General features: G+C 37.1%; 1 protein-coding gene across 2 annotated transcripts; it reads left to right on the forward strand.

The window, feature by feature from the left end:
- The first annotated feature begins 210 nt into the window (after positions 1–210).
- On the forward strand, positions 211–25,401 carry LOC124834365 (serine/threonine-protein kinase/endoribonuclease IRE1a-like). 2 transcript variants are annotated; one of them, XM_047309035.2, is made up of 7 exons: positions 211–583; positions 998–1,241; positions 2,302–3,581; positions 4,196–4,368; positions 14,712–14,958; positions 15,291–15,594; positions 25,071–25,401. In XM_047309035.2, the coding sequence occupies exons 1-7, from the start codon at positions 417–419 to the stop codon at positions 25,212–25,214; spliced, it is 2,559 nt and encodes an 852-aa protein (XP_047164991.1). In that variant the 5' UTR covers positions 211–416; the 3' UTR covers positions 25,215–25,401. The 2 variants fall into 2 exon arrangements, with proteins under 2 accessions (XP_047164991.1, XP_087960675.1); XM_088104549.1 differs by lacking the exon at positions 211–583 and having other exon boundaries at positions 1,064–1,233.
- The last annotated feature ends 1,035 nt before the right edge of the window (positions 25,402–26,436 follow it).

Genomic DNA, 26,436 nt, shown 5'->3' on the forward strand with positions numbered 1-26,436 from the left:
TATATACATACATATATATACATATATATACATACATATATATACATATATATACATACATATATATACATATATATACATACATATATATACATATATATACATACATATATATACATATATATATACATATATATACATATATATATACATATATATATATATATAAAAAGGCATCTTAGTTTTCTTCAAAACTGTATCTTGGTTTTCTTTTTAAAAAAAGCTAGTTTTCTTGCATTAGAAAGCAGAAGTCAAACGTGAGATGAATGCTTGGGGAATCCAAACACCGGAGAAGAAGCGTGGAATCTTTCATGCTACCTGTTGCTGTTCTTCCTTACCTTCCCTCCCAATAAACCCTTTTTCCTCCTCTTCAATTCTCGCAAACCAAACACTGCCTCTCCAATTCTCTTGTCCTAATGAAGTTTCTTCCTCTTCGTTTTTCCTTTCTTTTTGCCTTCCTAATCGCGTTCAGCCTCGTCCAAACCTCAGCAACAACGCTTCCCAAACATCACAAGAATGAAGAAAGCGATGGGCATAGTAGACTTCATCGACCCTCTTCACGATCCCTTCTGTCTTTTCCACTGTCAGTTCCCTCAACTCTCGCATTTTCTTATCCGCGGAAAATAATTTATGCCACAATTTAAATTCTTGTTTTCCCCCTTTAATCTTGAAGTTCTTTTTCTAAAGAAACCTTTTTTGTTTTGTTTTTATCTAATATAGTCAAAAATAGCATCATGAGTTAATAAATTATAGTATTTTATTGCACGTGTGATAACTTCTACTCACATTTGTAATATTGATTCCTCTTTTGAGCCAAAAGTTGCAATCTTTTGACTAAGGTTCTGTTGTAAAATTTTGAAGATTATCCGTGTCTTTGTGTGCATGTTGATTCCATGCTTTATAGGTCATCGTGGTTTTGTAATAGCGTTAATTGTTTCTATTGATCAGTGGATTTCTAACCGTGTCATTCTGTTTGGTAAAATGTTTGCGTTTATAGTAGGGTTGCAACGACGGCACTGGTTGTGACCCTAGATGGGACTATGTATTTGGTGGACAACTCTCCTGGTTCCATGAAGGTGATATGGTCATTCTCTACAGGATCGCCCATCTACCAATCGTATAGAGCTCCCGTAGAACGGGATACTGATAAAGAAAATGCATCTGCAACACTAATTAGTGGATTCGTGGAATGTGGGGATGACTGGTCATTGTACATGCACGACAGACACTTTGGTAAAATGGTATCTGTTTTAAGATATATCTGAGCATTCTGACTGTTGTTTTAATGCTTTTCTTAAGTGAAGGCAAGTTAGTGGTGCTTTAAGGCAAATTTCGTGACTTTAACTCTTGCTTGGAAGCTGGACTTTACCCTTGTTTTTTGTTAGCATTTACAAGTTTGAAATACGAGTTGACATTTTATAGAAACAACATAGACTGATTCGTCATTTGAACAATAGTATAAATGGATATATGTTCCTAGCACGTGATTTCCATGATGTAGTGCTTCATTTGGTTGAGTGGTGGTATTGCTGGTGGTGGTTGCGGTGATAGTGTTGTGGGTGGTGACAGTTTGATCTTTCTCGCCGCCCCACCCCTGTAAATGAGAAAAATAGAGATAGTTTTTGTGGCTTACCAATTACTGAATTCAAAGAAGCAATCAATGCTTTTTGGCAGAAATACTGTTAATTGTCCAGATTGCTAAATTGAAAGCCTTTCAGTGTCTTGAGTTGAACTTCATGGTTCATGCTTTGATGCTTACAAGAAATGCAGCAGAATTCATTTTGTGGTAGTTGAACAGAGACTGAAATTTGTGAAATGCTTTATTGTAGAAGCATTTCAGCCATGCTTACATATACAATTCTGAATTAATTACATATATTATTTTCAAGAAGCGTAAATGCAAGAGCTGCCTCTTAAGGACATGGAGAAGGCAACATGACTGAAAAAAAATCACGAACCTGAAGGCATGTTGGTTTCAAGACATGTTGTGGACCATGGTTGTTTTGTTTTTTCCTATTTTACAGTCTTGTATCTATAACTAAGAAAACAAATAGAAAAATAATTTTAGTGGTACCCTGGATTATTCAAATATTTTTGTGCCATGGTGTGCAACAATTACTTATTCTAAAATTTCTTTTGATAGATCAATTATGTAGGGTGATCTTTGTTTCTTTTTAATAAAAAATGTTATAATATTTAATATGACAAGTAGTGTTTTCAAAGTTATGTTTGTCCAAGTGCCTCTATTTTCTTATGAATACTGAACTTCATGTTCTGTTGATTGGTTTGTCATATCTGCAGAGAATATCAGAATCTATAGCAGAATATGTAGCTCGTACTCCTACCCTTTCAGATGATGGAGCAGTGACACTTGGATCTAAAAGAAGCACTTTGTTTGAAGTTGATGCTAAAACTGGATCAATCATTCAAGTCCATGCGATGCCTGATCCTGTTAAACCTTGGAGTGATGGGAGGCAAAATGTTACAAATAGGGATCTTGCTGATCCTGTGAAACTAAATTCACCACAGCTGCTGCTTAAGATTTTTAGGACAGATTATTCCCTTCAATCTGTTAGTCCGAGCTCAGAAATAGTTTTGTGGACTATGGCATTAGCTGAATTTCAGGCTGTATTATTATGCCAACATTCCTCTTCTGATATAGAGGATGAATATGTTTCTGATAGTGGCCTCAATTTCACCATGCCATACCCCTGTCAAGAGATACGACAAGTCTTCCGCCTGAAAAAGAATTTTCTATTTGAACCTTCACTAATGCTTCCTTTGCAGCCAAATATTGATAGATTATTCAATGGTGACGATGATAATATGATGCTCCCTCAACCTCTCATCAAGATTACTACACCAAGGGAAGTTTATTTGAACAGGACAATTGAATGGCCAACTCCATTACCTCTTGTATTGTTTACCATCTTTCTGTTGGTAATTTCACTCATCTATCCTCTAGTGATTAAGGATCAAGAAACACCGAAGGACCAAAATAGTGAGTCTGAATTAAAAAGTTCACCTGCTAAGAAAAAGAAAACACATAAATCAGGAAGGAAAAATATGTCTTCAGAGAATGAGAAGGTTCTGACAGAAAAAGATAATGATAGAGAAGTATGGAAGCACTTCAATCATGTTAATGAAAATGTTGATGGACGAAGGATTGGTAAATTATTTGTTTCGAACAAAGAGATTGCTAAGGGAAGCAATGGCACCATTGTGCTTGAGGGTATATACGAAAGTCGAGCAGTTGCTATCAAACGTCTTGTCAAGGCTCACAATGACATAGCTTTTAAAGAAATAGAAAACCTTATCATGTCTGATTGTCATCCAAATATTGTTCGATGGCATGGTGTGGAGAATGATAACGATTTTGTTTACCTTGCTTTGGAACGATGTACATGCAATTTAGATGATTTGGTTCAAATTTATTCAGATATATCAGTAAACTCTACGTTTAGGAAGGACCAAGGTATTGGATGTTTGATTAAGTCCCAAATGGATACGTGGAAGGATAGTACACAGTGTCTTTGGAAGGAAAATGGCTATCCATCTCCTCTATTACTAAAACTGATGAGGTATTATGTATTTTTTCTTTGATGATTTATAATAAGCATATACTATACAAAAAAAAAATAAATCGTATTTTGCATGATATTAGATCTGTGATAGGTTTTGGTACTATCTTGAATTTGGACTAGGCCTAACACAATCCTAAAAGTTATCTTATGAGGTGAAGGTTGTCAAAGCCTTTGTCAGTTTTAATTTGGATATATCTATAGTAAGGAAACAAAACTACCAAAAAAGAAGGCAGATGGTAAATGTGGGTAAGGTAATTTCATTAAGTAGAAGATTAGATAAAATTGACTAAAATACAGTTTTTGGTTTTGAATGCAATAGGAGGAGAAACCAAGGAGATGAAATGGGTATGGAGGGTGGCACAAAATAATAAAATGAAGGTAATAAGTTATGATTACAGTTGGAGCAAAATGTAGTGGTTAATAAGAAAAAAAGCCTAAGAATAAGCATATTCAGTTACAACTTAGATTCGTGTAGTTGATCCAATTCATTTGAGGACCGAGGCAGATAAATCTTCCTTTTATGGAAGCTCATGCATGGAAGTTGGCTATCTAAGTTTATAATATTACCTTTTTTATTAAACTAACTTTCATTTTTTTGTATTGTGTTATAGGGACATTGTTTCCGGGGTCATCCATTTGCATGAATTAGGAATAATACATCGAGATATGAAACCACAAAATGTTCTAATAACCAAGGAAAGATCCTTATGTGCTAAACTTTCTGATATGGGAATTAGCAAATGTCTTCTTGAAAATATGTCTTCTCTGGGTAATAATGCAACGGGTAAGTATTCTTTATAAGATAAAAAATTTATTTGTTTTCGTAGCATTTTTAATGGGAATAGCTACTTAAATCTAGCATGAGATGTGTATATTTAGATTATTGTGGTGATGACATCTCTTAATATCTTCGAAGTATTTCAAAATGTTTTCGATTATCCTATGCATATTTTATAATATGATTATAGTTACTTCATTGAATTTGTGATCTAATTGTGGAAACAATCTTAGGAGTTGTTTCCTAATTTGATTCCTTATTTAATTTGGGTTATTAGTCTTATTGAATCAACATTCTATTACTTGACCTAATTATTTGTATAAATAAGACATTTGTTTAGTATTTTGTATCACATTATTTATACCATTTCTATCTAAAGTCATTATGTAGATAAATATTTGTCTCATTTCCCCTTCTCTACCCAAATTTTAGTTCTTCTATGTTATTTGAGTGATTATTTTCTCTTACTTTTCTGAGTTTGCTTGGAAGCAAACCAAAGTTTGACAAACTTATGACAGTCAACATTGCTATGAGGCTGGTTATGATTTTACTAGTGTCACTATTTCTTGAAAGTTTGATGGTCATGTGTTTACATAATTGACAACTGTTGCACTTTACACAACTGCCTGCCATGATCCCTCAGTGTTTCCTAGATTGCTCCGCCAACTACATTTGAGACTTCTAGTCCACCTACTACTCTCTATTAGCCCATGTGGGTTATTTTAGGTGGTTTGAGTTATGGGATTCTTGTTGTTCGACAATTGGAAATTGTAAATTTTAGTCTATCTTTAGAGACCAATGTGTGAATCCTAATCCTTAATCCAAGCGATTTCAATTTCAAGAGGTTGAATAAAACCATAAAAAAAAATTATAGAAACACTTTGTTGAAAATTAAGGATTGAGAAAGGCATAGGGTTCAATTTTCACTAACCCTCAACCCCTTAATTATATAAACTATGGTTTACTTCTAGTTGATTACTCTATCGGATTTACAAAAATTGGTATTCAACCCTTTTTTGTAATGGATATTGATATTTCTCTGGAGTTGATGGACTTCTTTAATCAAGAAGTCAATAAAGCCTCTAATTCTCAAAGAACAGACCCAAACTCAACGAATAGCCTCGTGTTATTCAATGAATAGAAGAATACAATGTACAAATTACACTCAAGGAAGCCTAACCTCCCTCCACTGGACAAAGTTCCAGTAAACTCAACAAACAAAGAATACAAAATAGTCCCCCAATTCCTCTAACTAACTGCTAACTGAAACTCTCTACTTCCCGCCTTTATTCTTTCTCATGTATACTTTTAATCCTCTATCAATACCCTCCTCCTCCTCAACAGCCTTGTCCTCAAGGTTGAAATCAGGAAACTGCGTTTTGATGTACCTAGGTGGCTCCTTCCATTCTTCCTTTTGCCACTGAACCAAAATCTGAGATGTCTCCTCTCCTTGCTGGTTCCTGCTTCTCCTTTGTAGTACTCTTTTGTAGGCAACTGCAATTTGAAAGCCACTGGTCCCACTTGTTTTTCAACCAGGAAAGGACTGTAATATCGAGCAGACAGTTTGGAATGCAACCTGGCAGACATAGACACTTGCCTATTGGGTCTAATCTTAAGAAAGACCCAATCCCTTTCTTTTATACTAGACTCCCTCCTCTTCTTGTTTTCATACTGCGCCATCTGATCCTGGGCTCTAGTTAAGGGATGTTGCAGCTGCTTGATAGCCTCATCCCGCGTCTGCAAATCTTGTGCCACTGCTTTATAAACCTTGTTAATGCAGGTGGCGGGCTTCCTTAAACCGTTTCAAATGGAGTTCACTTAGAAGCCCCTTGATAACTGGTGTTATACCAGTATTCAACCCCTGGTAACATAGTGCTCCAAAGCTTGGGCTGTTCTGAACAAAAACACCTCAAATAGGTCTCAAGTATCCTATTCAAAACCTCCTTCTGACCATCCGTCTCTTGGTGGTAGGCTGTACTCATTCTTAATTGGGTACCTTGTATTCTAAAAAGTTCCTTCCAAAATATACTGATGAAGCTGGGATTCCTGTCACTAACAATTGACACTGGTATCCCATGCAAACGCACCACCTCTTTTACAAAAACTTTTGCAATTATCCTGGCTGTATGAGGATGTTTTATGGGTATGAAAGGCCCATACGTACTTAGCCTATCCACCACCACCATTATCGTTTCAAACCCCTGAGATTTTGGCAGCTTGACCACAAAATCCTTACTCACCTCTTCCCAGATTGTCTTGTGAATAGGCAATGGTTGTAAGAGTCCCTGTGGAGATGATGCCATGTATTTATGTTGTTGACATACTGTTAGAAGTGGACTTTAAGCCTAACTCAAAAATTGAAGAGGAGATTTACATGGAATTGCCCCTTGGATATGAGGGGAAAACAGCTGCTAACACTGTTTGCAAGCTAAAAAAAGCATTGTATGGGTTGAAACAATCACCGCGAGCGTGGTTTGGAAGGTTTACTAAAGTTATGATAAGTTTGGGCTTTAAACAAAGTCAAGGAGATCACACCTTGTTCATTAAACACTCTAAATCAGGGAGAGTTACAGTGCTATTGGTTTATGTAGATGATATTATAATAAAAGGTGATGATGAGGAGGAGCAACAGCTGTTAGGCCAACATCTAGCCAAGGAATTTGAAATTAAGACCTTGGGAAAATTGAAGTATTTCTTAGGGATTGAAGTGGCCCATTCTAAAAGGGGAATATTTATATCTCAGCAAAAATATATCACAGATTTGTTGAAAGAAATTGGGAAGACATCATGCAAGCCTGCAAGTACACCAATTGATCCAAACATGAAATTGGGGAATGTAGAAGAAGGTACTGCAGTTGACAAGGAAATGTATCAGAGGTTAGTTGGTAGATTGATTTATTTATCTCACACTAGGCCTGATGTTGCATTTGCTGTAAGCCTTGTTAGCCAGTTCATGCACCAACCTAAGGAGGTTCACTTACAAGCTGCACTAAGAATTGTGCAATATTTGAAGGGAACCCCAGGTAGGGGAATTTTGTTTGAACGAAACGGGAGTGTAAGTGTGGAAGCATATACAGATGCAGACTATGCAGGCTCAATTGTGGATAGGAGGTCAACTACAGGGTATTGCACTTTAATTGGTGGAAATCTTGTGACTTGGAAGAGTAAAAAACAAAATGTGGTAGCCAGATCTAGTGCTGAAGCAGAATTCAGGGCAATGGCACAAGGGATATGCGAACTACTGTGGTTAAAGATCATCTTGGAAGACTTAGGAATAAAGTCAGATGAATCAATGAGACTTTATTGTGATAAAAAATCTACTATTAGCATAGCTCATAATCCAGTGCAACATGATAGAACCAAACATATCGAGATCGACAAGCATTTTATCAAAGAAAAATTAGATAGTCTAATATGTACTCCATATGTCTCTTCACAAGACAACCTTGCAGATATTCTAACAAAGGGGCTGAATAGTAACAACTTTGAAAGTATTGTTTCCAAGCTGGGAATGGAAAATAGTTATTCAACAGCTTGAGGGGGAGTGTTAGAATCTGTTTATCTGTATTAAAGTCTTTGCATTTATTAATTATATTTCTTCCTTATTTAGGAGATTATAATTATCAGTTATGATTAGGATATCCGTGAAATATAGGGATTCTTTCTTTAGGAGCTATTATTAGACTTCCTAAGATAGCTTTCTAGCATTGTATATATGGATTTGTAATATCAGCATAATAATATGTACATTTGATACCATCTCATGTAAAACGTATCAAATGTATATATTATTATGCTGAGATTACAAATCCATATATACAATGCTAGAAAACTATTTTAGGAAGTCTAATAATAGCTCCTAAAGAAAGAATCCCTATATTTCAGGGATATCCTAATCATAATTGATAATTATAATCTCCTAAATAAGGAAGAAATATAATTAATAAAAGCAAAGACTTTAATACAGATAAACAGATTCTAATACTCCTCCTCAAGCTGGTGAATAAGTATTTTCCATTCCCAGCTTGGAAACAATACTTTCAAAGTTGTTACTATTCAGCCCCTTTGTTAGAATATCTGCAAGGTTGTCTTGTGAAGAGACATATGGAGTACTTATTAGACCACTATCTAATTTTTCTTTGATAAAATGCCTGTCGATCTCGATATGTTTGGTTCTATCATGTTGCACTGGATTATGAGCTATGCTAATTGCAAATTTGTTATCACAATAAAGTCTCATTGATTCATCTGACTTTATTCCTAAGTCTTCCAAGATGATCTTTAACCACAATAGTTCGCATATCCCTTGTGCCATTGCCCTGAATTCTGCTTTAGCACTAGATCTGGCTACCACATTTTGTTTTTTACTCTTCCAAGTCACAAGATTTCCACCAATGAAAGTGCAATACCTGTAGTTGACCTCTTGTACACAATTGAGCCTGCATAGTCTGCATCTGTATATGCTTCCACACTTACATTCCCATTTCGTTCAAACAAAATTCCCCTGCCTGGGGTTCCCTTCAAATATTGCACAATTCTTAGTGCAGCTTGTAAGTGAACCTCCTTAGATTGGTGCATGAACTGACTAACAAGGCTTACAGCAAATGCAACATCAGGTCTAGTGTGAGATAAATAAATCAATAACCTCTGATACATTTCCTTGTCAACTGCAGTACCTTCTTCTACATTCCCCAATTTCATGTTTGGATCAATTGGTGTACTTGCATGCTGTCTTCCCAGTTTCTTTCAACAAAACTGTGATATATTTTTGCTGAGATATAAATATTCTCCTTTTAGAATGGGCCACTTCAATCCCTAAGAAATACTTCAATTTTCCCAAAGTCTTAATTTCAAATTCCTTGGCTAGATGTTGGCCTAACAGCTGTTGCTCCTCCTTATCATCACCTATTATTATAATATCATCTACATAAACCAATAACACTGTAACTCTCCCTGATTTAGAGTGTTTAATGAACAAGGTGTGATCTCCTTGACTTTGTTTAAAGCCCAAATTTATCATAACTTTAGTAAACCTTCCAAACCACGCTCGCGGTGATTGTTTCAACCCATACAATGCTTTTTTTAGCTTGCAAACAGTGTTAGCAACTGTTTTCCCCTCATATCCAAGGGGCAATTCCATGTAAATCTCCTCTTCAATTTCTCCATGTAGGAAGGCATTTTTTATGTCAAATTGTTGCAAGTTCCAACCATAATTATCTGCTAGAGATAATATCACGCTAACTGTATTCATTTTTGCCATTGGAGCAAAAGTTTCCATGTAATCCACTCCATAGGTTTGAGTGAATCCCTTAGCCACTAACCTTGCTTAGAACCTCTCAATAGACCCATCAGCCTTGCATTTTATAGTATATAACCACCTGCACCCTACTGGTTTTTTTCCATTCGGGAGAGCCACCAAATCCCAAGTACTATTCTTTTCTAGTGCTTCCATTTTCGTGTCCATAGCTTGTTTCCATTTTTTATCACTCAATGCCTCAGATAAAGAGGTAGGTGTGGTTGTGGTGTTTAGGCTTGTGAGGAAGGCTTTATGAGTAGGTGAGAAGTTTTTAAAGGATAGGTAATTAGCTAGAGTGTACAATGGCTTGGTAGTGCATTTCCTAGTCTCTTTCCTAAGGGCAATTGGAATATCTAGGTCCTCATAAAGGGATGCTGGACTGGATTCAGATTCCTGTATATTTGGAAAGACAGATTCCTGTATATTTGGAAAAACAGAGTTTGATGCATTGGAGATTAAAGGATTAGGGATAGTTACCTCATGTAATGTTGGGTTGGATGGTTGAACATGGACAGACTCTGGAATGGTCTTTGTCTGCCTTGTATAAACCAGATTTTTACCAAATCTTACATCAGCCCCATCTTGAGTCTTAGCTGTTACACTTTTAGTCCCTATTTTTGGTCCTAAGCTTAAGTCAGGAAGCATAAGGATATCATCTTCATTTGGTGCAGGCTCCCCCTGAAGATGATCTTTATAGAAGTAACTTTTGTGCTCAAAAAAGGTGACATCACGAGACACGGAGAATTTTTTGGATGGTGGGTGATAGCATTTATATCCCTTTTGTGTGGATGAGTAACCTAGGAAAACACATTTTAAGGCTCTAGGATCAAGTTTACCTCTATCACTACTGTGGACATGGACAAAAGAGACAACCAAAGATGTGTGGAACAAGGTGGTTGGATGTGGACACATTAGGATAAAAGGATGACAGGACCTCCATGGGGCTTTTAGAAGCTAGAATACTAGAAGGTAGTCTATTAATTAGATAACAGGCAGTGAGTACAACCTCCCCCCAAAAACTTTTAGGAACCTTATGTTGAAAAAGGAGAGCTCTAGTTTGGTCAAGAAGGTGTCCATTTTTCCTCTCTGCAATCCCATTTTGTTAAGGAGTTTTGACACAGGAGGACTCATGAATGATACCTTCCTTTTGACAAAAAGAAATAAGCCCATGATTAAAGTAATCTTTGGCATTATCAGATCTAATCTTCTTAATGCTAACACCAAATTGATTTTTTACCATTGAGAAAAAACTTTGAATCATAGAGCTTACTTCAGATTTTTGTTTTAGTAAGAAAACCCAAGTGACACGAGTGTAATCATCTATAAAGGTAATAAACCAACGAGCACCAGAAACATTTGTGACATTTGAGGGACCCCATACATCAGTATGAATTAAATAGAAGGGAAACGTGCTCTTATTATTACTAACAGGAAAAAAACACGTTTGTGTTTAGCAAGTTCACACACTTCACAATTGAGACTTGCCCCATCCAATTTGCTAAAAAGGGAAGGGAATAATAATTTTATGACCCTAAAGGAAGGATGTCCAAGACGATAATGATGGAGGAAGATCTTCTCCCTGCTGGTCTTTATTGAATCAGAGAAAAAAGAGTTGCTATTTCCCAGGGCTGATGGCAGATTTGGATTGTCCAAGTAATACAAGCCATTCCAGTCTCTAGCATGTCTAATCGTCCTCCCTGATTGTTGGTTCTGTATGATACAGTCATTGTTAGAAAAAATAACATTGCATGAGAGATCGTGTATGAGTTTTTTAATGGAGACTAAACTAACAGATAATTTAGGAATATGAAGGACATTTTTAAGAGTGATAGATGGGCTTATTTGAACATCTCCTTGACCTGCTGCAGTCATCAGAGAGCCATCAGCTATGGATATTTTCTTGTTGCTAGGGCAAGGGGTGTAAGAGGAGAAAATGTTAGATAAGGGTGTCATATGGTCGGTAGCCCCAAAATCTAGTATCCAGTATGGGTTAGGTTGTTTATCTGAGGCATTAAAGTCCAAAAGAAGGAAACTCACCAAACGTACCTGAATGCGCTAGAGAACAACTACCTGGTGATTTATCCAACTTGTTAAGGAAGGAGCGCATTTGTTGAACCTCATCCGGGTTTAGTGGAATTGGTCCGCTGCTATTTTCTTCATGTTTTGCAGCACCTAGGTGTGTTTGTCCGCCCTTTCTACTGTTGTCGCCTCTTTTTCCCCACTCCTTTTCACGATTTTGGGATCCCCAATCTCGACTAGGAGGTTTTCCATGTAGCTTCCAACATTTATCACGAGTGTGGCGAGGTTTGTTACAAAAGGTACACCACACTCCTTCATTTTTCTTTTCCATATTGGCGAGTCCCCCTTTTGGGAATCAACTATCTTGGCTGATCCGGTTGCTATCATGGCTGAGTTTTCCATGGTTGGGGATTCTAGTATTATTCCCCTTTTGCTTTCTTCACTTCTTACCATAGCTACCACTTCATTAATTTGTGGAACTTTGTCTTTGCCAAGAATCTGGACTCACTTGATCAAAATCAGAGTTAAGCCCTACCAAAAAATCATAGACTTTATCTTGCTCAATATATTCTTTGAGCATGGCAGAATCATCTGAGTACTTGGCTTTGATGACCCTGTAATGGTTTAATTCCATCCACAGTGATTTGAGTTGATTGGCATACTCTGTAATAGTCTTGGTTCCTTGTTTGGCAGCGATAGTCTTCACCTTCACATCATATATTTGGGCAGCATCTTTAGCTTTTGAGTATGTCTGCTCCACTGCATTCCAAATCTCCTTTGCAGAATCAAGAAACATGCAAGTATCAGTAATTTCTGGGATCATGGAGTTCCATAGCCATGCCATGATCATAGAGTCTTCTTCATCCCATTTTGTAAATTTGGGATCTTCTTTTGGAGGAGCATCATCAGTCAAGTGGTTAGCTTTCCCTTTACCTTTTAAAGTTATGCGAACAAGCTGGGCCCTTTTCAAATAATTCGTTCCATTTAAGCGGTAGGCAGTGTTGAGGTTCTGGAGTTGTTCCTGATTGGTTTGTGATGCAGTAGGCACCACTTCACACCGCGCCGCTTTCGGTCGACTCGTCGGACCTCCTCCTCTCTGTTCTAACCCTCCATAGCAACCATTGATGTCATCTTCGTTGTCTCCACAACTACCTCCTTCAGAAACGCAAACCTCGAACCTTAAGCTTTCTCTCGGGTTCGGTTTTTATTTCTCTTTGTTCCGCGAAACCCTAGGTTGTATTTTAGATCTATTTTCGTCTCTCCTTTCCGATCCTCTTAATTCGTCTTCGATTAGCGATTAAGGATGGTGTCGGACACTAGCAAGAAGAAGGCTGTTCAAAAGAAGGCTGCCGTCGCTGCCGTCGTCGTCGCTGTCGCTATCGTCTCTCATTGCACGCTTCTGCATCGCCAGACCTCCCTCTCATTTCTATGTTCTGGTTTGGTGCGTGCGTTTTGGTTTATGCCTCCACCAAATGACCAGGACCTTTCCTCCCCCTATCACCAATGGGTTCTCATTTCGTTTCTGTTTCTCAAGCAACAGTGCTTCGTTCCGCTGCTACCACAGTCGGCGTAGGGGCAGTCAGCCGTCGGCGCAGTCATTCGCCGTCACCGCAGTTAGTTGTTGCAACCTCTGCAGTTTGTCGCTGCTGCCACATTTTCTTTGATCAAGAGTTTCCGCTGTTTGCCGTGAGGGGAAATATTTTTCAGCCCCTGCCAAGAACTTTCTTCTTGGGTTAGAGTTTAGCCCGTACTTTTGTGATACAGTGTAAGTATCACTATTTGGGAGTAGTCCAGTAGAGAACTTAGGACCTCCAAAGTGTCTTTGATATTTGGTGTTTTTTTGGTTTCTACTTCCATCACTAATGTGAAAGGCTCTCTTCACCGTCAATGCTTTGTTATAACAGCTCACTGAGAGTTGTTCTTTGAGACCGCCCGCTGAATTGACTCTTTCGAAGTTATGGGATTTAGATTTGTCCCTCGTATGGATCGGTTCTCACCAGTTCTTCCACCTTCACGTTCTGTCATTGACGTGCATATGTTGTTCAGTTGTGAGGGGAAGAAAAGTTTCAGCTGCCGCAGGGTAGTTAGTCCCTGAAGGTTTGTTGTTGTTTCAGCCGCTGTAGGGTGGTTAAGTCCCTATAGGTTTGTTGCTGTTAGCCACTGTAGACAGTTCAGTTCCTGCAGGTTTGTTGCTGTTCAGGGCAGTTAAGTCCCTAAAGGTTCGTTGTTGTTAGGGCAGTTAAGTCCCTTAAGGTTTGTTCAGGGTGGTTAAAGTCCCTACAGGTTTGTGGCTGTTAGCCTTTTAGTGCCGCTGCAGGGTAGTGTAATCCTTGCAGGTCTGTTGTTGTTTAGGGCAGTTAAGTCCCTGAAGGTTTGTTGTTGTTTAGGGTAGTTAAGTCCCTACAGGTTTGTGGTTGTTAGCCTTTGAAGGCCTCCCATATGTTACTCATGGAAATCATGTTCTTGAAGTTTTGTTGTTGTTCGCCACTATTGATGGCAATCCAGTCCCTGCAGTTTGTTGTTGTTCGCCGCTGGAGGCCCTTCATCTGTTCTTGTAGTTTGTTGTTGTTTGCTGCTGCAAGTTATCATCCATTTTTTATGGAAATCTCCCTCGTCCAATCCTATCCAAGTTGAAGTTTCATGGTGCTAGTTCGCCCTCGTCCATTGCTGTCCAATTTGGTTTATTGACGTTCTCTACAATTGAGTTTGACTATTCCAAGATTGGTTCATACAATCTTGTATGATCTAGCTTGAGGGAGAGTGTTGTAATTTGAGATAATATCTTTAGAATCTTCCTAATTAGAGGAAATAGATATATAATCTTTATTGTATTTTACTTTCCTAGTTTCCCTTTATTTTACTTTCCTAGTTTCTTTATTTCCATTTTTAGGAGAAGTAGATTATTACCAATAGAAAGTATCAGAATGTATTTTTTATGATTGAGAATAAAAAATCAGTCTTATTTTCCACAAATCTGCTAGGCTTTAATTAATGTATTATTCTCGTGGTATAAGGTTTACTGGCTTAATTGTAGGTGGTGGCAGTTCAGGTTGGCAAGCACCAGAACAACTTGTTCAAGGGCGTCAAACACGGGCAGTAGATATATTCAGTTTAGGTTGCGTCTTCTTTTTCTGCATTACTCGGGGAAGACATCCATTTGGAGAACGTATTGAACGGGATATCAATATTTTGAAAAATCACATGGACCTTTTCTTAGTGGAGTTCATTCCTGAAGCCAAAGATCTTATTAGTCGTTTACTAAATCCTTACCCTGATCTAAGGTAAATCATTCTCATTCAGTGTGTTTTCTGGAGAATGGAAATATATTTTCATGTACATTCATAATTTTGCATTCTTTTGACTCATCTATTGATATGTCGTATGAAACAGTGAAGTCTCAAAGTCCAAAACTGATATAACTTTATGAATAATAACACAAGATGAAAAGTGTACCCTATTTTAGCAATATCTAATGATAAATCTAAGTATGTGTTCCCAAAGATAAACTCTCTTAAAAGCTTTAGCTTTTAGATAGAGGTCCATGAATGTTGTTATATCCCTAGCATTAGGTGTGGTTACAGGCTAGCAATTTCATATAAGACTTTGTTTCCAGGCCAAAGGCGACTGAAGTATTGTACCATCCTTTTTTCTGGAGTTCCGAGATGCGGCTTTCCTTTTTGCGTGACACCAGTGATAGGGTGGAAGTAGAAAATAGAGAGACTAGTTCTGATCTTTTGGTGACATTAGAAAGCATTGCCACAGATGCCTTGGGTGGAAAATGGGATGAAAGGATGGAACCAGCTTTCATTGCTAACATCGGTCATTATCGGCGGTATAATTTCAACAGTGTTCGAGACTTGTTACGAGTTATGAGAAACAAACTAAATCATTACAGAGAATTGCCTCAAGAAATCCAGGTTCTTTCTTCGTTCATCATTTATCAAATAAATTTGTTCTTTCGTGTTTATTTTGTTGGATAAGCTTTGCAACATGGTCGGGTGAGATTTCACTAACTTACCCGGTGGTGCACATTTCTGGCCCAAAATGAATTGTTTTAAGGTTTTCGATCGAAAAGATTGTGTCTCGATATTTTATATGATTTTCTCATGACTTATTTGTATCAAATCTCCCTGAGAATTCCCCTTGCAAGAACCCAAGTTGTTACTAAATTTATATTTTCAAATCGATTTTACATTGCAATACCAAACAAACTACTCTTATTGATATAGAACAAAAATTGGTACGTCATGCCGCAAATATTTACCTGGAATGACATTTTTATATATTGAATTCTGAGGGATAGTTAGACTTGTTAGTGTAGTCGACCAAGACTTTTCCCTCATCCGAACAAAAATTTTCTTGATTTGTGTGGAGTTCAAACTTTGTACTGTAATTTGAGGTTCCTAGTGATCCAATTTTAATGTTTATAATCTTAATTCTTAAATAGCTAGCTTGTTTCGGACTTTATAAAATTTCTTGTGATGATTATGAGTTTGTTCGTAAGGAATGAAAACAAGATTAACAAAGATGGATCAAGGTGAATGAAAAAGACAATATTGAATTTGAATATTGATTCTGCACACGCCTCGACTGTCTTTGATATAGGGTCAAATATATAGCCCAAGCAAAAAAATAGCTATGTGTGGTTGTGTAAAGAAACTGCTTTAAGAAACCGTAAGACGTTTATTATAAGCTGTAAAAATGGCTAAACTACAACATGCATATATGGAGTCTATTATGAGAGTTCTCCACCTAGACTCTATGTATGCATCTAACTAGGTGATCGAACATCTGTGAGCCTTTTCCCTTTTGGAGTGAGTTGCTATCCTTGTCTCATCAAAAAGTTACATCCTTGCTAATGATCAATTTTGAGGGTTTTGGATCTAACCTTCACAGTCTGTAACCCTGAACTCCTTCAGCATATTCAACGAAGATACTCTTCACAACTTGAGTTTCCAATTTGTCCCCTTTGGCATGAGCAAAAGCCAAAGAACTAAACACCCTCAGGTTAGAGTAATCAAATGACTTTTCACTCCAAACCTCCACTGGTGTTTTGTAATCGAGAGCAGATAGGGGCTCCTATTGATCAAATACACTATTGTGTTTGCAACCTCTCCCTAAAATGCATTGGACAAACTTGCTCCAAGAAGCATACATCTAACCCTTTCAAGGATAGTTCAGTTCATCCTTTCTACAAAACCATTCTATTAAGAGGTACCAACAAGCGTCTTGTGCCTCTTGATTCCTTGGGTCTTGCATAAATTATGGAATTCTTCTGAGACAGACTCCAAACCATTATCTATTCTTAGAACCTTTAGGTTGGATTCCTATTGATTTTCAATCTGAGTATACCATTCCTTGAACTTTTGAAATGTCTCAGATTTGTTCCTTATAATGTAAATTCATACCCTTCTTGAAAAATCATCAATGATACTCAGAAAATATGCTCCTCCACCATGGGTTTGTGTTCTTGTGGCCCCCACATGTAAGCATGTGCATATTCAAAGGGTCAGGTTGAAGTATGCTTACCTGTTCCAAACTTCACCCTGTACGATTTCCCTAAAACACATTGATCACAAAAATCCATCCTTTGAAGTTTTTCACCCATTAGCAAGATTTGCTTTTCCAACTCTACCAAGCCTTTCTCCCTAATGTGACCCATCCTTAAGTGCCGTAATATGGTTTTGTCTTCCATTGTTTGACTCGCAACTAAGGCATGTGCAATGACTGTGGATCCTTCTAGGATGTATAATCCATTACTTCTTTTGCCCTTGGCTATGACAACATCTCGAGTGAACCTTCATTATTCCATTCTTAACCTTCGTGGAATATCCCATAAGATCAAATGAGGTTATGGAAATCAAATTCCTCTTCAGTTCAGGAACATACCTGTGGAAAATAAAACTGATTTATTATTCTCAATCATAAAAAATATATTCTGATACTCTCTATTTGTAATAATCTAATTCTCCTAAAAAGGGAAATAGGAAAACTAGGAAAGTAAAATAAAAGGAAATAGGGAAACTAGGAAAGTAAAATAAAGGGAAATAGGAAAACTAGGAAAGTAAAATAAAATAAAATAAAAGATTATATATCTATTTCCTCTAATTAGGAAGATTCTAAAGATATTATCTCAAATTACAACACTCCCCACAAGCTGGATCATACAAGATTGTATGAACCAGGCTTGGAATAGTCAAACTCAATTGTAGAGAACGTCAATAAACCAAATTTGACAGCAATGGACGAGGACGAACTAGCACCATGAAACTTCAACTTGGACAGCAATGGACGAGGGCGAACTAGCACCATGAAACTTCAACTTGGACAGCAATGGACGAGGGAGATTTCCATCAAAAATGGATGATGACTTGCAGTAGCAAACAACAACAAACTATAAGGACTGGATTGCCATCAATAGTGGCGAACAACAACAAAACTTCAAGAACATGATTTCCATGAGTAACATGGGAGGCCTTCAAAGGCTAACAGCCACATACTTGTAGGGACTTAACCACCCTAAACAATAATGAACCTTTAGGGACTTAATTGCCCTAACAACAACGAACATTTAGGGACTGAACTGCCCTAACAACAACGAACCTTCAAGGACTTCACTGTCCTAACCTTTAGGGACTTAACTGCCCTAACAACAACGAACCTTCAAGGACTTCACTGTCCTAACCTTTAGGGACTTAACTCCCCTAACAACAACGAGCCTTCAAGGACTTTACTGTCCTGAACAACAACAAACCTGTAGGAACTGAACTGCCCTGCAGCGGGTAACAGCAACAAACCTGTAGGGACTTAACCACCCTACAACGGTTGAAACTTTTCTTCCCCTCACGATTGAACACACGTCAATGACGTGAAGGTGAAAGAACAAGTGAGAACCGATCCGTATTTGGGGACAAATCTGAAACCCCTAACATCGAACGAGTCAAATCAGCGGGTGGTCTCATAGAACAACTCTCAGTGAGCTGTTACAACAAGGCATTGGCAGAAACCAAAAACACCAAAGATTGGGACTTATGATGGCATCAAAAGGCCAAAGACATGTTGGAGGTCCAAAGTTCTCTGCTGGACTACTCCTAAATGGTGATACTTAGCACTGTATCACAAGAAGTACGGGCTAAACTCTAGCCCAAGAAGGAAGTTCTCTGCAGGGGCTGAAAATATTTCCCCTCACGGCAAACAATGAAAACAACGGCTAGTGCACTTCATGAGGCACTCTTAATCTTGACCAAAGAAAATGCGGCAACTTATTGAGGCGGCAGCGACAAACCGCAAAGGTTACAACAACTGACTGCGCCGGCGGATGATTGCGTCGACACCGACTGTGGTAGCAGCGGAACAAAGCACTGTTGCTCGAGAAACAGAAACGAATGGAGAGGTAGAGAACCCTTTGTAATGGAGAGGAAAGAACTGACGCGATGGCGTCGAAAGAGGTCTCCCTGTCGAGAGTGGGTCATGAAGTATATCCCAGCGATTTAGTACAGTGGCGAGATGATGGCGTTAAAGTGACATATAAGAAGGAGTAGATTACAGAAATGGCGGCGCCTGCGGAGGCTTCTGGGAGGTGGATTACCAGGGTTGAGTCGCGCTCCTTGAGGCGCACCCAACCCTTATCTTCGTCGGAGAAAATGATGACGTCGACGGCGGCGACTATCGGACTGATTTGGCGCTCGTGACGGCACGAGAATGAGAAGTAGCCATCGGAACTAGCGCGGTTGGCCATCGCTCGAAGAGACGATCCAGATCCGTTGGTCATCGGTCGAAACTGCGACGGTGGCCGGCGGCGGACGATGGTCGGAAAAAAAGGATTGGGCATCACTTAAAATACCCATTCTGAGATAAATTCTAAGATAAATTCTGAGATAAATTCTGGAAGTATAGTGTTAGGTTCCTGGGTTTGGAACCTAACAAGAACACACTCAAAAGATAGAAATAGTAATGGAAGAATGTGTTTTGCTATTATTCACCGTAAAAGAATCTCTTTACAAGGACTGGGTTTGGGAGCGTAACCTCCCTCTAGAGAGCCTAACCTCCCCCCTCAGGATGATAACCCTGTTAGAACTACAACAAAACAATTCCCCTCCTTACTACAATCGTTTATTAGCTATTTATACAACCCCTAACCCCGCTCCTCCTAACTACTACTACGGTAGTTAAGACAGTTATGTATTTAATGTTTTATTCCTCCTCTAGTAAATTTTTCATCCCTAACATTACACCCCGTTGCCGAACAACCTTGTCCTCAAGGTTGGAAACGGGAAACTTGTCCGCTCAGTCTCTTCTGCGGATACCGTTCGGTTGTCCCCCGTTACCGTTCGGCTTGATCCGGAGGCTTGGGTGGTGGCCAATGCTCCTCTTCATCGTCTTCTTCATCCTCTGCTAAGAGTATCACCCTCAAACTCTTTTCTGGACATTGGTGACGAGGGCCGAACAGTCCCCCGCATCGAAAGCATCGCCCCTCTGCTCTTCGCTTAAGGAACTCAGGATAGGGTAGGTTCCTCACCGTTCGGCTTCGATTGTCACTCCCTCCAGTATCGTTCGGTCTACCCATACCATTCGGTCTAGTGTTGACGCTCAGTCCTCCCATAGTGTTCGGTGCTTCTCTTCTCACCGATGCTACGCTTTCCACCTCGCTTGGTCGACTAGGATTTGGGCGACTGTTGTCATTTCTTGTCACTACTCCGACCGTTCGTCCCCAAGATTGCGAAATCTAGGTATCATTCCAACTTTCCACTCTTGCTCTGATCGCCGTGTCCTCCACATCTCTTGCAATTCTCATCGCGACCATTAGCTCTTGAGGATCAAGAATTCAAACCTGCCCCTTGATGTCCTCGCGCACTCCGGCGAGGAAATACCCCAAAACCTGCTCCTCCGATACTCCACGGGTTTGTCCCACCAACACCTCAAATTCGTGAATGTAATCTTCCATGGTTCCCTCCTGCCGCAACGTCGCCAATCGTTCGAAAACGGTTCCCAAGAACGATTCTTGGCCTTTTCTTTCCAAAACTTGAACCAGTAACTCGCGCTGCCCTCCATGCTGATGTACGCGAGTTCCACCTTATCCTCCTCCGCCACCTTCTGGATATCGAAAAATCGTTCAGCCCGATTGATCCAACTGTGAGGGTCCAGTCCTTCGAATGTGGGTAAGTCCACCTTCTTCCTCCAATTATTTTGCACCTCCTGATGATCGCCGCCCCTTCTTCCTCCAATTTCCTCATTGCGCCTCCGCTAGTTTTCAGACAAGCTCTGATACCATGTGGAAAATAAGACTGATTTATTATTCTCAATCATAAAAATTACATTCTGGTACTCTATTTGTAATAATCTAATTCTCCTAAAGAGGGAAATAGGGAAACTAGGAAAGTAAAATAAAATAAAAGATTATATATCTATTTCCTCTAATTAGGAAGATTCTAAAGATGTTATCTCAAATTACAACAATACCTCACACCTTGCAACACCATTTCATGGTTGTCAAACATTCTAAGCCTTATTGATCCCATACCCTGCACTTTGTAGGCCTTGTTTTTGCTAAGAAGTACAGTTCCATACTCTTTTTATTCAAGATTCTCAAAGTAATCCTTCATTGGACACATGGTATGTGCAACCTAAGTCCATGCCCCAATTTTTCTGAGAATCTTTAGATGAAGTCACCAGAACACCAACTGATTCATATCCCTTGGAGGCCTCATCAACATCAGTTGTTTCTTTCATCAGAGTGCTTTACCTTTCTCTAGCCAATGTTTGTTGATATGACCAACCTTTTGGCACTTGAAACATCGAACTTGTTTCTTGTTCTCTAGTTTTGTCTTTTTTCACTTACCTTCTTTCCTTTCCCTTTCATCGTTGTTAGACCTGATGAAACCTCCTCTGTTGCCTTTGAATCTTGGAGTTTTTGGAACTCTTTGGTTCGAATTGATGTTACAACATCTTCCAAGGTAATCAACTGATCTTTTCCATACAGCAAAGCATCTTTAAAATGTTAAAAAGTTTTGGTAAAAGCATTCAAAATATTGACAGTGTTATCTGTTGGAACAATTTTCCAAGAACTTGGGGAAACAAGATGAACAACAATGTAGACTTGATATAATCTTTTAGGCGTGAATACACACTTTTCTAAAAGCAATATTTCGTCCCTTATAAGAGTGAAGGGGATCACGAAATCCACTTTTGAGATACAAAGAAGAAATACAACGATAATACTCACTCTTAGTATTAACGTCAAACAAGAATAAGATTTTCATGAATTGATTTGTGTGTTAAGTGAATGACATAATGTAGAGAAAAGGTCTCTCTTTATATGTACATCAATAGAGCACAAAATCCCTTTATATAGATGTTGATCAAGCATCTTTCAAATCCAAGAGATACCAGATTCTTATTAGTTACATTTCTTCATAAATGATTGTAACTTTTCATGAATGGTTGTAACTCTTCATGAATAATTGTAACTCTTCATTGGTTATAACTCTTCATGAATCCGAAAACGATCTATAATACTCTTAAATTCCAACAATCCTCCACCATTTGAGAGTATTGTATAATTACTTAACACAAACATCAATTTAATAATTGCAATCTTACACATAAATGAAAGTGTACATAGACTTGAACTTTCACTTAGTAGAATACACATTTCAGGAATTCGTATTTTATTGGTGTCGAAACGATTGAACCAACATAATACATAATGAAGTCTTGAAGATACTCTACATATAAGATAAATTACATATTCTTGTTATACTTGACACAATAGGGCCATGCGTCCATATCTATTCATAAGTGCAACAAAGTCATGCCCCCTTGACTTCCTGAAGCGGCCAAACTTCGCACTTACATAGGTTGATTTCTTAGGTAAACATGTTCCTGTGACAAAACATAAATTCAAGAAATCAATTAAGAATTAGTCAACCTCTTAAGCATCACAGATCTAAAGCACTCTTGAAATAATTATTTGTGCTTTCAATCATCAAACAAGATATTTAATCTTATTGAACTTAAGACTCAATGTCATATTAAGCGTTAAGTTAAGATTCCCTTACTTGTGATTAATCGTGGGTTCCATTCCTATTCCAATTGTCATTCTGGAAATGGAATCTTTAGCCAATGCCTTAGTAAATCCATCGGCCAAATTAAACTTTGTTCGTACGAAATCTACTGTAATAATTCCATCTTTGATGAGTCCTTGGACATAACTATGTCTCACCAATATGTCTTGATTTGCCATCGTATACTTGACTATAAGCCTTTGCCAATGTTGCAGCATTGTCACAATGTATTGTTATTGGTGATATTGGTTTTGGTAACAATGGTATTTCGAACATGAGATTCCTCAACCATTCGACTTCCTTTCCTGCCGAGGCTAGAGCTATAAACTCTGAAGCCATAGTGGAATCTGTAATGCAAGTTTGTTTCTTGGACGACCAAGAAATTGCACCTCCCCTATGGAGGAAAATCCAACCACTAGTTGAAGAATGATTTTCTGCATTTGTAATCCAACTTGATCAGAATATCCTTCCAAAACTGAAGGATAACCACTATATGTTAATCCATAATTAATATTTTTCTTTAAATACTTAAGTACTCGACGTACTGCTTGCCAATGTGATAGACTAGGGTTACTAGTATATCTACGCAATTTGCGTACCGCAAAAGCAATATTTGGCCTTGTACTTGTCATTGCATACATTAAACATCCTATTACCCTTGCATATTCCAGTTGTGAAACTGCTTTATCACCATTAGGTAATATCTTTAAACTAGGGTCCATAGGGGTTGAAACAAGAGAGCATTCATAATTATTGAATTTCTTGAGTACTTTCTCAATGTAATGAGATTGAGACAAAATTAATTTCTCATTTCCTCTCTTAATCTTTATTCCTAGTATAACATATGCTTCTCCCATATCCTTCATAAGGAAACAAGATGATGAAAATGTTTTGGTCAAATTAACTTGATCTAAATTTGTTCCAAAAATTAGCATATCATCAACATATAAGAAGATTATGACACCATTACCGCTGTCATCAAATTTACTATACACACACTTGTGTAAGTTATTAAAATTATTGGTCTAGCATCAATCATTTTGTAATTATTAAAATTACTAACCAGGAATTTCTAGCTTGATGCATCTTCAAAAATGTATTTGCTTTCAAGTTGATTCCAAAGTTCTTTTGCAGAACCTATATATTGATATATGTCAAATAAAGGATAAGACATACCGTTCAGAATGTGAGCACGACATATATAATCATCATTCTCCCATTTGTTCCTTTTTCGTTGTTCCTCCAATGTCTCTGTTTTGCTTTCTTTGGGTTGGGGAGAACTTAGAACATATGCCACGTTTAGAGCTAAGAGAAGGAAATGCATCTTCTTTTGCCATCGTCGGAACCAACGCCTTCAAACTTGTCTAATTTGTGAAAGTTTGCAGACATCTCATGAATTGTTGTCATCTTAGAGAATATATTGCTTTTAGACTGTTGGAACAATTTTCCAAGAACTTAGGGAAACAAGATGAACAATAATGTAGACTTGATATAATCTTCTAGGCGTGAATACACATTTTCCTTAAAGCAATATTTCGTTCCTTATAAGAGTGAAGGGGATCACGAAGTCCGCTTTTGAAATACAAAGAAGAAATACAACGATAATACTCACTCTTAGTATTAACATCAAACAAGAATAAAATTCTCATGAATTGATTTGTGTGTTAAGTGAATGACATAATGCAGAGAAAAAGTCTCTTTTTATATGTTCATCAATAGAGCACAAGATCTCTTTATATAGATGTTGATCAGGTATCTTTCAAATCCAAGAGATATCAGATTCTGATTAGTTACATTTCTTCATAAATGATTGTAACTTTTCAGGAATGGTTGTAACTCTTCATGAATAATTGTAACTCTTCATTAATTATAACTCTTCATAAATAAATGTAACTCTTCATGAATCCGAAAACGGTCTCTAATACTCTTAAATTCCAACGTTATCTACATCTTCTAGCTTTACACCAATATTCTCATGGTCATCAATAGTGTTGTTGAATTCTGCACAAGTTGTTCTTCAATCGTTCTTGATTTTGCCATCTTGAACAAATAAAGTTATTGTATGAGACACAACCTATGAACCAAAGATCTCTTCATGTTATAGCATTGTTCACTGAAATTGTATGAGCTCCTATTTGATTTATAATGTGCTGATAATATTCTAATACATAAAATTTCAACTTGCATCTTTGTTAATATATGACGTGTATATAATCTTCTAAGCATAAGTTTCAAGGATACCAAATAATTAAAGGATAAAAAGACTATAAGTTGGATATATTTACTCTTTAGGAAATGATATGGCTTCTGATTTCTTATTGATTTTTCAGGAACTTGTAGGACCTGTTCCCGAAGGATTCTACGAATACTTTGCAAATAGATATCCAAGACTCTTGATTGAGGTGTATAAAGTTATACTTCATTATTGCAAGGAGGAAGAATGTTTCCAAAGATATTTTAGATGTGTTGATTAGGGCTTTGGCATGGGTTCAGCATGAAGCTGTTTATGTTGATATTTTATAAATGTAATAATGTATATATACGTGTATTAGTCCAACCTAAAGTTACTTGTCTCTTAAGTTAAAAGAGTACAAGCTAATCAAAATTATCTTTAATCTCTAAGATGGCATAATAAAGATTGTAATGAATTAATTGAGACAACTAGGGTCAGAATGTTGTGTTTACTCACCCAGGATTGAAACGTACGGTCTATATATCCGTTCTAATTGAGGATTATGCATCAAATTTCTTCCTACACGTACCAAACCGGATTTTGCTTTCTGAAACAAACTAAACTAATTCAAAAAGATTTCCGAAGACACTCATGTCACCCTTGTTACAGATAAAAAATTCTGTAACAAAAATTCCGGAAGTCTGTGATGGGGGTGCAAGAAGAAACACACTCATCTTTATTAGGGGTGGACAAACTGCACTATTTATACTGTACTATAAATCTATTACAATTAACTATAAAATAGTTTAAAAAAACTGAAGTACACTAGAAAATAGTTCAAAAAAACTGAACTAAACTATTTTTTAGTTCAGTTAACTACAAAACAATTCAGTTAACTACAATGCACCTTTTTCTAATAAATAAATGTAGTTTTGCACTTGTACAACTGTCAATGGCTAATTATCGATAGAGTTAAAAGAATTAGTTCAATTTGATTTTTTTTAATAATTACAAACAAATAAATTAATATTCAATAACATCACATCATTTAAAAAAATTAAATTATAAATTTATATAATTAGAATTAGTAAATAATTATAATAAAAAATTTAAAAAATTAATGAAATATTATTGGTAATATTTTATCATATTATTAAAATTAAATTAATAACTATAATTATTTATCATTACTATTTATTATTAATTTAAAAATATAAAATGTCTAAAATTTGATTTTCATATTAAATATAGTTTAATTTAATAATATAAATTTGTTTATATATTATTTTATATAGATTAAAAACTTAATCTCTAAAAAATATTTTTGTTTATCTCTGTTTTGCGTTATTCGAAATATTTTTAATTTTGACAATTATCTAGTTTAATATAAAAACTCTCATCTTTCTTCTCTTCTCACCTTTTTCTGAATTCTCATATATATATAATATTATATTTTATAATTATTTACATAAGTACTTTTATCTTTTTATTTTTACAATTATAGTTAATTTTATTAAGTTATA

The sequence above is a fragment of the Vigna umbellata genome, chromosome 1, assembly GCF_029865625.1.
Source record: "Vigna umbellata cultivar VRB3 chromosome 1, Vumbellata_1.0, whole genome shotgun sequence".
In the NCBI taxonomy this organism is placed as follows: Eukaryota; Viridiplantae; Streptophyta; class Magnoliopsida; order Fabales; family Fabaceae; genus Vigna; species Vigna umbellata.